Raw genomic sequence first — 15,798 nt, 5'->3', positions numbered from 1 at the left:
CCCCTTACCTGCTACAGGCTTCCCGCGAATCAAATATTCGCGGGAAGCAGGGGAGGGGGCGGAGACTTTGGGGAGGGGGCGGGGTTGGGGCGGGGCTGGGGGCAGGGTCGGGGGGCTGTGGAGTGTCCTCCATTTGGAGGCACAAAATATGGTAACCCTAAGGGCGGGAGTTAGGCCCAATTCAGCAAAGCATTTAAGCACATGCTTAAAGAGAAGCACATGCTTAAGTGCTTTGCTGAACTGGAGCCTTTGAGCGTTCACAGCATCAGGACTTGGCTTTTCGGTCGCCCTTCACATCTTCAGAGCACTCCTCCTCACAGTGTCCTGTAAAATAGGGAAGTAGTGAAACTGGAGGAGAGGAGCTTGCCCGCAGCCCCACACAAAGTGGCAGAGCTAGGAATGAAACCTGGGAGTTGCTGCTTCTCAGCTGCGAGCTCCGTGCAGTAGATTGTGCAGCCTTTACCAGAGATTTAGATTTGCAGAAAGTGTTTGGCAAAGGTTCACTTGAGGGTTAAGATCTTAGCTCTGCCGTTACATGCTAGGGTGGAAATTCAGCTGACTGGTTAGAAGAGAAGGGACAATGAAGAAGAAAAAGAGCAACTACAGTGGTAATTTTTTTAAATGAGAAGATGAGAATAATTTGCTGGATGCTCCAGGGATTTCATAGAATCATTGAATATCAGAGTTGGAAGGGACCTCAAGAGGTCATCTAGTCCAACCCCCTGCTCAAAGCAGGACCAATTCCCAGCCAAATATTCCCAGCCAGGGCTTTGTCAAGCCAGGCCTTAAAAACCTCCAAGGAAGGAGACTCCACCACCTCCCTAGGTAATGCATTCCAGTGTTTCACCACCCTCCTAGTGAAATAGTTTTTCCTGATATCCAACCTGGACCTCCCCCACTGCAACTTGAGACCATTGCTCCTTGTTCGGTCATCTGCCCCCACTGAGAACAGCCGAGCTCCATCCTCTTTGGAACCTCCCTTCAGGTAGTTGAAGGCTGCTATCAAATCCCCCCTCATTCTTCTCTTCTGGAGACTAAACAATCCCAGTTCCCTCAGCGTCTCCTCATAAGTCATGTGCTTCAGACCCCTAATCATTTTTGTTGCCCTCCGCTGGACTCTTTCCAATTTTTCCACATCCTCCTTGTAGTGTGGGGCCCAAAACTGGACACAGTATTCCAGATGAGGCCTCACCAATGTCGAATAAAGGGGAACGATCACGTTCCTCGATCTGCTGGCAATGCCACTACTTATACAGCCCAAAATGCCGTTGGCCTTCTTGGCAATAAGAGCACACTGTTGACTCATATCCAGCTTCTCGTCCACTGTGACCCCTAGGTCCTTTTCTGCAGAAAATTTGAATTGGGTCCTTACTTAGTCATTCTCTGTACAGAGTAAATGACGAGGATAATGAGGTACTGCAAGCAGGATTTTCAGGTTTGCAGTTGGATATAAAAGGGTTAGGTCAGAAGTTCCCAAACGGTGGCCTGTGGACCACTTTTGGTCCATGGAGAGCTGGGTGGTCACATGATACTGGCTCATCTTCCATATGTCCATCTGTACATCCCATTAAAAGAAAGCTAACAATACTTAAATCCTTCCCTAATGTTGTTTTTCCATGTAAGCAATTGCTGTAGTTGCCATAGGGATGCTACATGCCCATGAATGGGAGAAGTGTCCACGAGACAAATTCTGAATGACCTTGGGTTAAACAGTTCAAATAGCAATTGAGGCAACACACGCTGAGTTGCCCGTTTTGTTTTCTTTACTTCACTGAAGGTGCATATTGGGCTGATCAAACAACTGTTCTTTCAGATCCATTTCCTGGCTGGTATGAGGTTGCATCTTTCATCCAAGCCATTAATCTAGACCTGGCTCTAGAATATGCGATGTAGTCCATGCACAGAGTTCAGATTCATAAGGTGGCATCAATCATGCATCATCACACGTTGGCTCCTTCTTTGATATGGGGAGAGCACATATCTGATCTTGAAAGAGATCCAATAACTGGAGAGGGAAGATGAGGGCCTGGGATGACCTCCCCTCTCCATTGCCTTTGCTCCAAACGCTCATTATTTTACACTGAACTGCTAGTGCCTTTGCTGAACAGTAATTGTCAAGTCCGTGAGCTTTGAAGGATTTTAAACTGTTTCCTGTGGAATGCTACAGCCAAAGGAAAGCACTGGGTACCCTTTGGATCACCCCTGTGCCAGCAGCCCGGGACAAGAAGAGGCACTTGCTAAGCAACGACCAGCCAGAACATACCGTTCTCCTGCTTAATCATTCACTCCCTGCTTGCATAGATAGGCTGTACAGAGTGGACAGTAGAAATAATGGGTTTTTATCTAGTGCCTTTCAACCAGAAGGATCTCAAAGCACTTACAAATGATGGGTTGTTCACCAGTTCTCACACAGGCAGCTTTTAAACACCTTTTGACTTAAATGGGAGTTTGATGGATGCCAGGACTGCAACATCAGGCTGTGTGAGTGAGTGTGCGTGCACGTGTAACGAATGATTGTTTAATGAGTTCCATCAACTAAATCACACAAGGACTGTGCAATCCTAGAGAACATCATGGAATCTGCCCCAAGGACCTCACAAACTAAACGAGACAAACAGTACCATTCAGATACATCAAGGGTGGATTAAAACCCTTCTCTGAAAGCAGTGCAGGTTATGGATAATAGGGTTCCTTCTGTGGATCATCATGGGACCAGTGTGCTTTTAAGGAGGGATTTGAATGAAGAGAGAGTGGGTGTGTGGGGCACAAGACAGGGGAAGGAGTCCCAGGGAGTGCATGGAAGACTTGAATGGGAGAAGGATACAGGAGGGACATTTTAGAGTCCAGCTTGGGGGAACAGTTGGAAGTGAGAGCTGAGCAGTGGAGGGCACTGCATTTGGGATTTGTTGGAGTGGAGGGCACTGCCCAACCTTGATGGTAAGAATGAGGATCTTGAGTTTGATGGGGAGGACAAGAGGATTCAAGGAAGGGAGTAACACTGTCTGGGCAGTGGGCAAGGAAGACAGATTTACTAGCTGCATTTTGTATAGGCCACACAGGAGGAGGGCAGTGGTCAAGGCCAGAGTTTGTCAAGGTATGGGTCAGGGGGTTTGCAATGGAAACAGGGAGGAGATGTGGATTGTAGAGGAAAATGTGACAGTGTTTGGTAAGAGCCAGAATGTGGAAGCAGAGGAGTAGGGATACTTGAATCTGGAGCCTGCATGATAGGGAAGATAATGGGAAGGGAGGAAACAGGAAACTAATTTTTTGCCATATTAAATTTGAGAGTGCAGTAGGACATCCAGGGGGAGATGGAGACTGGACATAGGGGGTCCAAGATAGATAACACAATGGGGGGCACTAGATTTGAGTTATTGGCAGGAAAATGGTAACCAAAACCACAGGAGTTTGAGGCGGATCCAAAAGAGACTATAAAGGGAAAAGAGGCTCAGAGAATGGAGTCCGGAGGGATCTATCTGGACATTGGTGGTAGGAGCCCAAGGAGACTCTGAGGAGGCAGTCTGACCGGTACATGGAGAATCAAGAGAGGACAGCACTGTCGAAGCCAAGGCAGGGGAGCGAACGGAACAGGGGGTAGTAGTGACTGAAAATTAGCACATAGCTGAGGATGAGAGATGAAATTACTGCAGCAGCTTCAGGGGGCACATGGCCCCATCACACAGCAACACTGCACGATACTTTAGAACAGGAGGGGAGGGTACCGGATCCAATTAAGGGGAAAGGGGCCTTATCCCATTTCCCGCAGCAGATGAGAGACCATGGTCCAGGTGACACAAGCTCTTCCCTGGGAAGGTGTGAACCAGGAATCCGTGATGGGAGCAGAACTCATATTCGTTCTGTGTCGGTTATAAACCCAACGGACTGCTTGAAAATAGAGCATTTCAGATGACTTGTGGGCAAGCGGGTGAATCTGACATTATGGTTATACCGTGCCACTGAGTGAATGTTTGGGCACCACAGAGGCGGCATTTCGGGGCGGGACTTTCCGCCGCCTAGGGCGGCAGAAAAGCTGGCGGCACTCCTGACTTCAGAGGTACCGGAGTTGTAACAATTGTAACGGTTTTCTAGAGAAGACCGGGTGGAATATAAAAGGTGACACGCATCAAATCAAAGCCTGGTGTTTGTGAGCAATGTCCATGAGCAAACAAGTGGGGGCTTGTGTGTGTGTGTGTGTGTGCATATGATTGCTGCTGCCAACTTCTTTCTCGGCTATCTGAATTCCACATGAGCAAAATCTGCTCTGGAGCCACCGACAGGAACCTTTCCCCAGGTTGCTCCTGAAAACGCTAAGATGGCTTCGGAAGAATCAAGGGGACGGGTGGGTGTGATGTTTGTGCTCTTTCTCCCCCCCCCACCCCTTCCAGGTAATCTTTCTGCAGACATCCCTATGGCTTTCATTCAAAAACAGCGTCAAAAAGACAGCTTAGCTCTAAATACTGGCGCTTTGGGCATTTTGCTCTGCCTTGATTTCCTATTTATAATGCCTCCCTTTTTGTCTTTGTGGGTGGGAGTGTAGCTAGTGATTAGAGCAGGGAATGAGGATTCAGGACTCCTGGGTTCTCTTCCTCAGTCACTGATTTGCTGTGTGTCCTGGTGCAATACACTTAACGTCTCTGTGCATTAGTTTACTGATGTGCAATATGGGGACAATAGCTCTCTCTTGGGGGGTGTTGTGAGGCCTAGTTAATTAATTGTAAAATGTTTTGATGTCCTCAGATGAAATGTGCCGTAGTAAGCAGAGTGCCGTTATTAAAGAGAGAAAATAATGGATAATTTTTGGCCTCTAAGGCCCTGATCCTCCAGTGAGTTCACCATAAGCAGCTCCCTGTCCAAGTGGAGAACCCCACTGAAGTTAGTGTCTCTGGGTGAGTGCTGGTGTCCATGTGAGTGGAGTTCATTGCAGGACTGGGGCCTACATCAGCACTTAAGCATTCTGTAAACATGTGAGATAGGCAAGTTGTTGAATTTGTCACAGTGCATGTGAGCTCTTGCTAAAGAAAACAAATAGACACAGAATGGTGCTCCAAGGAAGGACAGTATCAAATTACATGCTGTCCAGGCAGCTCATGGTTCAGGTTGGAGCTGTTGCCCTGAAGAAATGCTATTGGCACGAGTCCAGCCTGCAACTCAGATGTGTTTGGAAACGGATAAAATTAGTAAACGGTGTCATAATAATAACGCTTTTTGTTACAGTGAGACTGATTCTGAGTGCCTCCGTGTTCTAGAGGGGTTCTACCTGAGCCCTCTAGAGAGCTGGAATTGGCCTCCCAACGACTGAAGCAATGGAAATTGGTGCCTGCTTTTGGAAGTTTTGGTCAGACTGTGTAATGCATTACAGACATTAGCTGATGGACATTTTAAATATGCTTTAATTGCAGCCAAATCTTAATCTTATTGAAGCTAATGGGAATTTTCCATAGAGAAAGCTGTAAGAACTCATTTTCTTGGCACACAGGCAGGTGTTCCATGGACTCCACATCAATGCATATTCGGTAGAACTTCTGCTATCTGCTTTGACTTCTGCCACAAGTGACCCCGCCCAGTGTGAAACACTCTACCTTTTGATCCAAAAGAGAACAGGAGATGTTTTCCACACGCCATATGAAAAATGAAGAGCTATAAAACATAATTGTTTTGAATGTTAGCACTGCTTTTTTTAGTAGATCTATTTAGTGTAAATTGAAATTGGTTGGCAGAAGGGTGTATGACAAATGGGTTTGAGATGTATCACAAAGGCAAACCAGTGCTTGCCCCACCCAATACTTCAGGGTCAATGGGTGGCATAATTGGTTCCTGGATAGATGCATAATGGTCTTCAAAATGAATCGCTTCTCTCAGGCAGCATTTAAAAAAATATTTGGCTGTAAAGAGTCACTATTTAGCTCAAAGTCTACTGTGTGCTCTTCCAGCCTTGAGCCCTTTTTCTCTCTCAGCTTTTCCTGTTGCATCCTGACTCCTGCACTGGGGATGTTTGCTTTCTCTTTGAAATGGAGGCTGTCAAATGTAATCCTAATCCAATCCAATCTGCCCCATGCGCGTGCGCACACACATCTTGAACACATTACAAGTACTAAAGGGCTCCCGTTGCTTTCCAAACATGGGCCATCTTCTCTGCTTCTTCGTTTAGCTCTTATTTCTTCGGTCATCGTAGAGCGAAAGTCCTTGTCGCTGACTTTTAACGCAGGGCAGCAGCTGGGAACAAGGAAAGCCAGCACCGTATGTCCAGCCAGCTCTTCAGAGGCCACCAGCAAATACTCCATGGACCATTGGGGTCTACCAAATAGAGTTTTAGAACCCCGATCTAGGGAATGGAAAAAAAACAGGCTGGTCACTTTGTCGCTTCCTCTATTGAGGAACAACCTATGCAAAGAAGCATGTCGCCCATGATGCTCTGAAAAAAATCAAGATCCGAACTTTGATTATGGTGATCCTTCCTCCCGCCCCCATTACCCAGCTGCAGGTCCCCACCTCACAAGAGTTTTACTCTGATGTCCGTCAGCTGCATTGTCAGGCCACAGCTTTGACAAGAACTGGAGCTGAACAGGGACCCAGTACAGAGTCTGCAGCCCTGCCCTAAGAAAAGTTGCAACCGCTTGCAGATAGCCCCCATAATCAGCCCCAGGTAGGGCATATTCTAGGAGTCCAGTCCAAAGGTGATGAACGCAAGGATCACCATGGACAGATCTGCGTCGGAGAGGAAGGGATGCAGTCTCTACCAACTAGAGATTTCTGGCTCCTGCTGCAGTTATGATCACATTGTTTCCAAAACCATTCTCTCCCATCTCCGGCGTGTGCGCTCACATCCAATGTTTTCTTTGGTTTTATATCTGTTAGCTTTGGGAATAAAAATTGTATGAAAAGATCAGAAGCAGATTTTGTGAATGAACCAGCTGACAAGATGTTTACCATCTGGCCTTGTTTTACTAGAACAATGCTTACTTGGGCAAATTTATCTATATTTCAGCGAGAAGCAGGAAGCAACAGGAGTTGATCAGGAAAAGACTGGCCCTGCTTTGGATTTTCTTGCTTTACATTAGCTCGTGCTCATGGTTTTTTCTGAATGAAGCAGTGGAGAAGCTTGAGTGAAATAGCACCATTTCATTTTCTCTGTCTTAAATCCTGACCTTATTGGCAGGCACGCCACTCATTCTCAACTGTCATTTACTAACATCTAGAGTTAATTATGTCTAGGAAATGGGTAAAACTTGGTCGTGTTTTGAGTTCTGCCTTATAACACGAAAAGGCTAAAATCCTCGAAGGGCTTTCAGAAAGCTGGGGTTTGGCACAATATTTTTCCTTTAATTCTATTCATTTTAAAGGCAATTTAATTTGTCATTGTCCCCCCACACCATCATATGTTTCTAATTAAATTGGAGACCTTGATGTGTAAACAATTAAGATTATTATTAGAAAGTAATCCTTGGCCAGCTTCTAGGATGGCACAGAGAGCATTAAGTTATTATTTTCTCTGTGTCCTGACAGCACACTTGTGTCCTGAGGTAACATCATGTTGTGGAAATATGTAAATGTTTTACAAGCTTAGTCTCCTAGGAAGCAGGACAGAACCATAAAATTATAACAGTTCACAGAACAGTCCTAGCCCATGCGCCTATATTCCATCACACACAGTTCTATCGTTACTTCACTTTGGGTCCATTGCTGACATCCAAAATGCTGGATTGCTCAAAGTGAAATTGCATCCAGCTGTAAACACGAATCCCAGATTAGTTCAGGCTTTAGTTACTGAAGTTTGCTGACGTGCTGTAGGTTTTAAAGGCTGGAGTCCTACATTTAGTTCTTTACATGTTGAAAGATACTGTATGCATGTCTTTTTTGAGAGATGAATAAGGCCTGGCTTTTGTCACAGCAGTAACTAATATGTGCTCCAGGCTCTGAAAGAATGGGGAAAAAATCTACCAAATATTAGACTGGTTCATGGGTGTGCATTCCACTACTCGCAGATGAACTGCTCCTCTGTGTCTCCACAGCACTGTACTGCCAACAGTTAGTGGAGGTTCTCTTTTAGCACCGAGACTTGTCAGGGCTTGTGCCTTTGAAGCAAGCTGGAGAACATGAGTTCTACCCCCACTGCTACGGCATAATGGCTGTGGTTTGCGGCAGAGTGACAACCATGACCTAGGTAGGAATAGATGGATCACAAAATGTTACACATTCTGTTGTAGGAGAGCCCAAAGGTGTGCAGAGTTTTGGAGTAAGCCCAACTGTAAACTTGAGTTTTCTTGCTGCTTGAGTCTGATATTGCTAAATTATATTTTAGGTCTTGACGCTGCAAACAGTGGCATGTTTAGCCCAAAGCACCTGCTCTTGTGTTTGGAGTGGAGAGAAGTAGCCAAATGTAGCATATTTGGTTGAAGTTGGACCTGTCAAGAAGTATCATTGAAATGGCAGGTTCTACCAAAAAATTATGGCACTAGTAAAACAGTGGCGGCTATTTCTGAGAACAGTCTTGAACATTTACTTTAACACATGTGGAGTAAGTATTCCTGTAGATACACTGGGTGATGATAGATAGACCCAAAGTATCGTTACTAATCACTTCAGTTTTAAGCTTTGAAGCTGAAATATAATTGGCACCGTAAACCCAACTGGACTTCTGATGGGAAAAGTACATGCCTAAGTAAGTAATTTAGAAGGGCAAAATAAAACCAGCAAGAGTATCTCAGAAATGATTTCCCCCTCTGCTCTAAACTGTCTTTTAGAGAGGTAATTACACCCTAATGAAAGGAGCAATCCTTACTTTCCAGATTAAACAGCTAATGTGATTTTAAATTTGGCATTTGTGGCTTGGTAATGTGCCAGCCTTGAAACAATCCAGGAAGGAATTGTGTGAATGATTGAGATTTTTCTTTACCTTCCTTCTGTCTTATGCAGACAATGGTGAGGACGAGCCTGAAGAAGTCTTTACGGGGAATTATGTGGATGGCACACCCGGGGTGGTGAGTGGAGGTGGCGGGAGAAAGCCCATGAAGCCTGGCATGAAGGAGCTTGCGGTCATGCGAGAGAAAGCGAATGAACAGCAGAGACAGATGGGCAAAGCCATCAAGCACCACCACAACCATGAAGAGTTGAAGAAATTACGGCCATCATCCATGAGGGTCAGTTGGCAAAAACTGTGTGTTAATGGGGGTGGGGGGTGAAGGGCTGGGAGAGAATCATCATTAGCCTGGTTCCAGCTGCAGACTCCCAGGGGAAAATGTCAATCATTGCATTTGCAACAAGCATTTTTTAAAAAGGGCAAACAAATGAAGCAAACATTTATTTTGGCCTGAAACTGGGCTCAAACACACAAATAATGAACTTTGTGTGCTAGTGAGAAGGCCTTGCTTTCCTTAATTCTACAGCGTTATGCAGCAATGCACTAAAAGGGATGCAGAATATCCCCCTTTGTAGGAACAGGACCTCTTCCTCCTAAACAGCAGTAGGTGACAGTGGTGTGAATTGGCTCCTTGTCCAAGGCTTGGTTTCTCCACACCCTTTTCTCTAGATGACTCCAATGAACATCCCTGTGGGAATCTTTGATTTATCCTTGTACAGTACAGGTTCACTTCAGTTCACTGAAGACCACTGCAGCCCACCACATGGTCATCTGCCCTCACGGCGCCCGATGTAGATACGTTTACTGGGTGAGGGATTTAGGGTAAAGGATACGTGGCGAGCTTCATGGTCTGCAGAGAAAGTGACCAATAATGATCTTGTCTCAGACCCCACTTAACGTCAACCCGGATTTGATTGACCACAAAGGCAATGGAGCCTTCGGAACCGGTTTTGTACCGGGCATGGAATTTATGCTGCAGCAGAATTTCGCTGGTGTTTTAGAGACCGTCCCCTATGTCAGTGTGGGCAGCCACAAACCATGACGCATACTGTTGAGGACTGCAAAATGACTCTGTTTCCTGGAGGCCTTCGTGCCTTGAACTTGGTTGATAAAAATGCTGTGGCTTGGCTTTCCCAGATTGCATACGCCAAATAATAACTAAATCCTACAGGCAATGATGGCGCTCTATAAATTGGCCAGTGGGCTGTCATCTTCCCTATAGATTCATGCCCCACAGAGACCACAGATCCCAACAGGCCATGGTCCTCCTTTTATGTCTGCAGGCTGCAATTTCTGAATTACAGAGGAAGAGCACTGTAACCTGCTACATTTGGTAAAAGTCCTGTCCCCAGTGTTCATGGCCTTAGAAGAGCCAGTACAATGCTTCTGTGCAAGACATTGCATCTGGGCTCGGGGAAGTCCTGTAGGGAGTGTAGACCTGCATGGTATGCGTGGGCCAGGGGAGGGAGGATGAGCCGATGAATCTCCAGCTGTATGGATCCATCTGTCTTCCATCCCATATTGGGGGCTTGACTGGAGTGTGTAGGGTTGGCTGAAGTAGCCTCTGATTGGCAGCTCTGCCTATATTCTGCAGCCTGGCAGGAGAAGATTCTTCCCTTGTCCCCTTTCCCATGTTGTGAGGATGTGTCTCGAAGGATTTCGATAAGTGGCCACTTCGTCCCTCTAGTGGACAATTTAGGTGTAGCTGTTGTACAGTATTGTCATGTTTCAGAGTAGCAGCCGTGTTAGTCTGTATCCGCAAAAAGAACAGGAGTCCTTGTGGCACCTTAGAGACTAACACATTTATTTGAGCATAAGCTTTAGTGGGCTACAGCCCACTTCATCAGATGCATAGAATGGAACATATTGTGTGTGTGTGCGCACGCGTGTGTACACACACACACACACACACACACACACACACACACACACACAAAACATGAAAAGGTGGAAGTTGCCATACCAACTCTAAGAGGCTGTCATGAAAATCTTTTCTAATCCACCATGCATCTTGTTGGCTGGGTATGTAAATTGTGGGGAGCTTGAGGGAGCATCGGGAAAGCTCACCATTGGGTGAGCTGTCATCTTCTTAAAGGGAAATCAATGCAAAATAGGAGAAGCAGGGGAAAGGGATTGGGTCTGTCACCTGTCACTCATGGTTTATCAGCCCAACAGGCTTTGTTTCCGGAGACCCTGATTTAAAATCACCAAAACCTTTAGGCAGTGTCTACACCAGCACTTTTGTCTGTAAAACTTATGTCACTCGGGTGTGGGGGAAAAACCAGAAGCACCAGTATGGACAGTGCTATGTCTCCGGGAGATGCTCTCCTGCCACTCACTGGGGATGATATAATTATGCTAGTGGGAGAGCTGTCTCCTGTCGACATTGAGTGGCTACACGGGACATCTTACAGTGGTGCAGCTGCACTGGTACAGCTGTGTCGCTCTCAGGTCTCTCGTCTAGACATAGCCTTAGACTTGTGTATGGCAAGAAGAGGGGAAAACTTGTCCCTAGGGTGGAGGGCGGGTGGGGGAAGCCCAGAGAAATCCTGCTGCAATGTGCATGGCTTTGTTACTTGCCAGTGGTGCTTAGACACTACAGTGGTGGGTGTAATATAAACACACACAGAGAAGGGGTTTAAAATACACCTCTACCCCGATATAACATGACCCGATATAACATGAATTCGGATAGAACGCGGTAAAGCAGTGCTCTGGGAAGGCGGGGCTGAGTGCTCCAGCGGATCAAAGCAAGTTCGATATAACGCGGTTTCACCTAGAACGTGGTAAGATTTTTTGGCTCCCGAGGACAGCGTTCTATCGGGGTAGAGGTGTACCTGCCAAGCAGGGATTTAAACTGCTGATTCCTGCAGAATTGAAGCTTTCATTAAAAACATTGAACTGCCAGGGTAAATCTAACCGCTGCAGTGCTGGGTTTGGGCATCTAACACTACAGGAGAATGTTTGTTTAAATCCAGATCCGGGTGAGGTTGAGGGGGCAGCACAGAATACACAATTCCTGGAGCGGGGCAAAGGTGATTTAATGCTGCCTTTCCATCTCGGTGTCTGGGCAGGTCTGGGAGCCAGCATGACTTAGAGTATAAACTAGAACAGTTCCAAGGGCAGAGCACCAACCAGTCCCCCCTCACCCAGCCTAGGAGACTCCTTCAGCACACCTCTCTGAAGGGCTCCTTTTCTTGGACACCCTTTCCCTGGTGCTGGGGATGTTAGCCAGCTGCCAGTTATGCCAGCTTTGTGTCCTCTTTGTGGTGGCTCAGATGCCACAAAGGGGCTGCAGTGGAGCCTGGAATTGGGCCCTTCGTTTGGGGTGCAGGGGGAAGGATGACGAAAACATGTCCACTCCTAGTAGGGTCCGTGAATGCTCCCTCTCTTGCTAATCAAACCCTGACTTGCAGTGCCTACGCTGTGCGAGTGTCCCTTTAGGGCGACACACGTTCTTTGTGGGGGGGTAAATCCTGCTCACCACTGGGGTGTTGGAGAGGCTCTGAGCCTGGTGGAACTGGGGCAGTTTTGCTACATAAACCCCCTGTGCACTGGGAAGCCCAGATCCCCTGGGACTCCTTCCACCACCCTGTGCAGGGAGCTTGAGGAATAGGTGGGCTTAAGGAGGAGTGAAGACAAAGCCAGCAGATCTATTGATATGCAGATCCTCTATTAATCTCCCACCCCCATGGCAGGGGTTTCCGCCATTTTTGTGTGTGTGTGTGTGTGTGTGCGCGTGTGCGCGCGCGCGCCACAGCCCTGAGGCTGGAGAGTGAAGAATCTTTCTACCCCCTGATCCTCAGCAAGTTCCCCTGCCCCAAACTGGGTATGCTGCCTGGACACAGGAAAGAGAATTTGCCCCTAAATGATCCTGGATATCAGTCAATTCACTGGTTTAGTTCCCGCAGCAGAAGTGAGAATCCCAGGCAGTCTCTGCTCCCTCCAGCGCTGACTTTCCTAATTCAGTTTTTGATATTCTCCGGTTTGCTGAGTTGAGGCAATACAGGCCACTCCGGTGCTCACATCTTTTGGATCATCCTGGAGCAGCCACGTTACAAGGGGCTTTCCTCCCGCTCTGTATGTTTATAGTTGCTAGAAACACTGATCTAGTTGGCTCCTGCCCGCTCTGCGTGGCCTTGGGCCGAGCAGAGTTTGAATCCCTGAAAGTTTTTGACATAGACTGGCAAAGTAGAGCATTAACATTGTTTTAAGACTCACTCCAAAGCGTTTGTGCTCTGGGAGCGTGTGAGGGGCCTGGGGAGCTCGCTCCTCACGGGTGGCCTTGCATTTTCCAAATCGAAGGGGAGGTAGAAGAGGGAAAGGGTGGCAGCAAATTGCAGGCTGTGCCAAGTAATGGAAAAATGTAGCTGATTAGCTGATTAGTAGGGGCTGTGGGAAATTGTGCAGTCAGACATTCCTTGTATAATGGGCCTTGGAACTACCCAAAACCCAAAGAGGGAGGCCACAGGGAAGAATCACTGGAGAAATATAGTCTGATGTGATTCTCCTCCAGTGCCATGTAACCTACATAGAGGGGAGGTAAATCGAGTTACTTGCCCTTCTGTGCTACAGAACTCTGCTGGCTGACTTAAGGTGTCTGCACAGACCATGAATTCATATCCTTGTAAGATACAACAGCTGGACTTTCTATAGGAACACTCTAAATATGAAAAGTGGAAATTATAATAGGATTCACTTTCTTCACTCTTCTTAGGAATCAAGTACTAGTCTTCACCATAAGACAGCTACACTCAGAGAATTAGCAATTAGTTTTCTTTTTACCGAGTAACATTCCATTACAGCAAATTCCCAGGCACCCTCGCTAAACTAACATCACTAATTAGAGATTTATTTTCCTTGAAAACGAACAATATAACACAGGGCCTAAATCCTAAAATATATATATTTAATAGGGCTGTCAAGCAATAAAAAAGATTAATCGCAATTAATTGAGCTGTTAAACAACAATAGAATACTATTTATTTTAAATATTTTTGGATGTTTACTACATTTTCAAATATTTTAATTTCAATTAAAACAGAATACAAAGTGTACAGTGCTCACTATATATTTTTTATTACAAATATTTGCACTGTAAAAAACAAAAAAATTGTATTTTTCAGTTCACCTCATACAAGTACTGCAGGGCAATCTCTTTATCATGAAAGTTGAACTTCCAAATGTAGAATTATGTACCAAAAAAACTGCATTCAAAAATAAAACCATGTAAAACTTTAGAACCTACAAGTCCACTCAGTCCTACTTCTTGGTTAGCCAATCACTCACACAAACAAGGTTGGTTACAATTTGCAGGAGATAATGCTGCCTGCTTCTTGTTTACAATGTCACCTGAAAGTGAGAACAGGTGTTCGCATGGCACTGTTGTAGCTGGCGTTGCAAGATATTTACGTGCCAGATGTGCTAAAGATTCATATGTCCCTTAATGCTTCAACCACCATTCCAGAGGACATGCTGATGATGGATTCTGCTTGATAACGATCCAAGTAGGGCAGACTGACGCATGTTCATTTTCATCATCTGAGTCGGATGCCACCAGCAGAAGGTTGATTTTCTTTTTTGGTGATTCGGGTTCTGTAGTTTCTGCATCAGTGTTGCTCTTTTAAGACTTCTGAAAGCTCCAGACCTCGTCCCTCTCAGATTTTGGATGGCACTTCAGATTTTTAAACCTTGGGTCGAGTGCTGTAGCTATTTTTAGAAATCTCACATCGGTACCTTCTTCACATTTTGTCAAATCTGCTGTGGACGTGTTCTTAAAACGAACATGTCCTGGGTCATCATCCGAGACTGCTATAGCATGAATTATATGCAGAATGCAGATAAAACAGAGCAGGAGACCTAATTCTCCCCACAAGGAGTACAGTCGCAAATTTAATTGACGCATTATTTTTTTAACGAGCATCATCAGTATGGAAGCACGTCCTCCGGAATGGTGGCCGAAGCATGAAGGGGCATATGAATGTTTAGCATATCTGGGTTTAGCATATTTGGGACTTTTAACTATCAAAAATCTTCTGCTTTCAGATAGGCTCACCTGGATACTATATTAACAACTAGATAAAAAATGTAGTTGTACCATATAGCCAATTGTTTCAGCAGCCGCAATATTGAGTATATACATAACTTCAAAAAAAAAAAAAACCCAGTCAATTTCTGTAGCTGTTAAGTGCACATAGTGTCTTTATTTCTGTGATGTGATGCCACTCTCAGACATTTGGCCTCCAGTCTACGATTTCTCCATTACGGTGTTTTCCCAGTTTTTATCCCGCTGAGTTCTGTAAAATTGCAGGAGACTGCATTGAGATCCAACCCATAGATTCAGTCTGGATTACCTCTGGAAGTTCTGTCTTTTTAATTCTACCTAATAGAAGCCTAAGGCTGGAATTGTTAAAGGTGTCTAAGAGTGATAGGCCCCTGAATCCTATTGAAATTTAATAGGAGTTGGTCATTTAACTCCCTTAAATTCCACTGAAAATCCCATCCTGCTGCAGTAATGTTTGTAAAGAGCTGTGACTTCTGTCAATGTGAAGCCCCTGCACCCCCAGTAAACTTGGCTTAAAGACCAAGCTGTTGCTGTGGGTATTTTATTGCCAGTGAATTCAACCCACAGGCAGTTTCTGTTAATCTATCCGGGGAAATACAAGCAAAGACTAACATTAAGATGATTGTGTATGAAGGCTTGATTGCTGTATGTAAGTACACATGCTAATAGAGTGCCAGGGCAACTTGCCAATATGTGTCAATGTTTGAGGGAACCTCTTTGAAGGTCGAGCGACCTTGACAGAAGGCCCCGATACGAAAAATCAGCGGTGCTGGTAAATGCTCCAAGTGCCTCTGAAGGGATTTTTTTTTTCTTTGATTGTTGAGAGCAACCTGAAGGCTGTGATGAGTGAGAACTGTGAAACAATACCTCTTCCTGC

General features: G+C 45.7%; 1 protein-coding gene across 1 annotated transcript in view; it reads left to right on the top strand.

The window, feature by feature from the left end:
- IGFBP2 (insulin like growth factor binding protein 2) overlaps window positions 1-15,798 on the top strand; it is a gene marked incomplete in the record, with an annotated part of 103,870 nt that overhangs the window by 77,164 nt on the left and 10,908 nt on the right. Inside the window, 1 exon segment of the mRNA XM_034785607.1 lies at window positions 8,914-9,137. Coding sequence (XP_034641498.1) covers window positions 8,914-9,137 — 224 coding nt within the window.

Source organism: Trachemys scripta, chromosome 11 (assembly GCF_013100865.1).
Source record: "Trachemys scripta elegans isolate TJP31775 chromosome 11, CAS_Tse_1.0, whole genome shotgun sequence".
NCBI lineage: Eukaryota > Metazoa > Chordata > Testudines > Emydidae > Trachemys > Trachemys scripta.
This window is presented reverse-complemented; position numbering and strand designations above follow the sequence as displayed.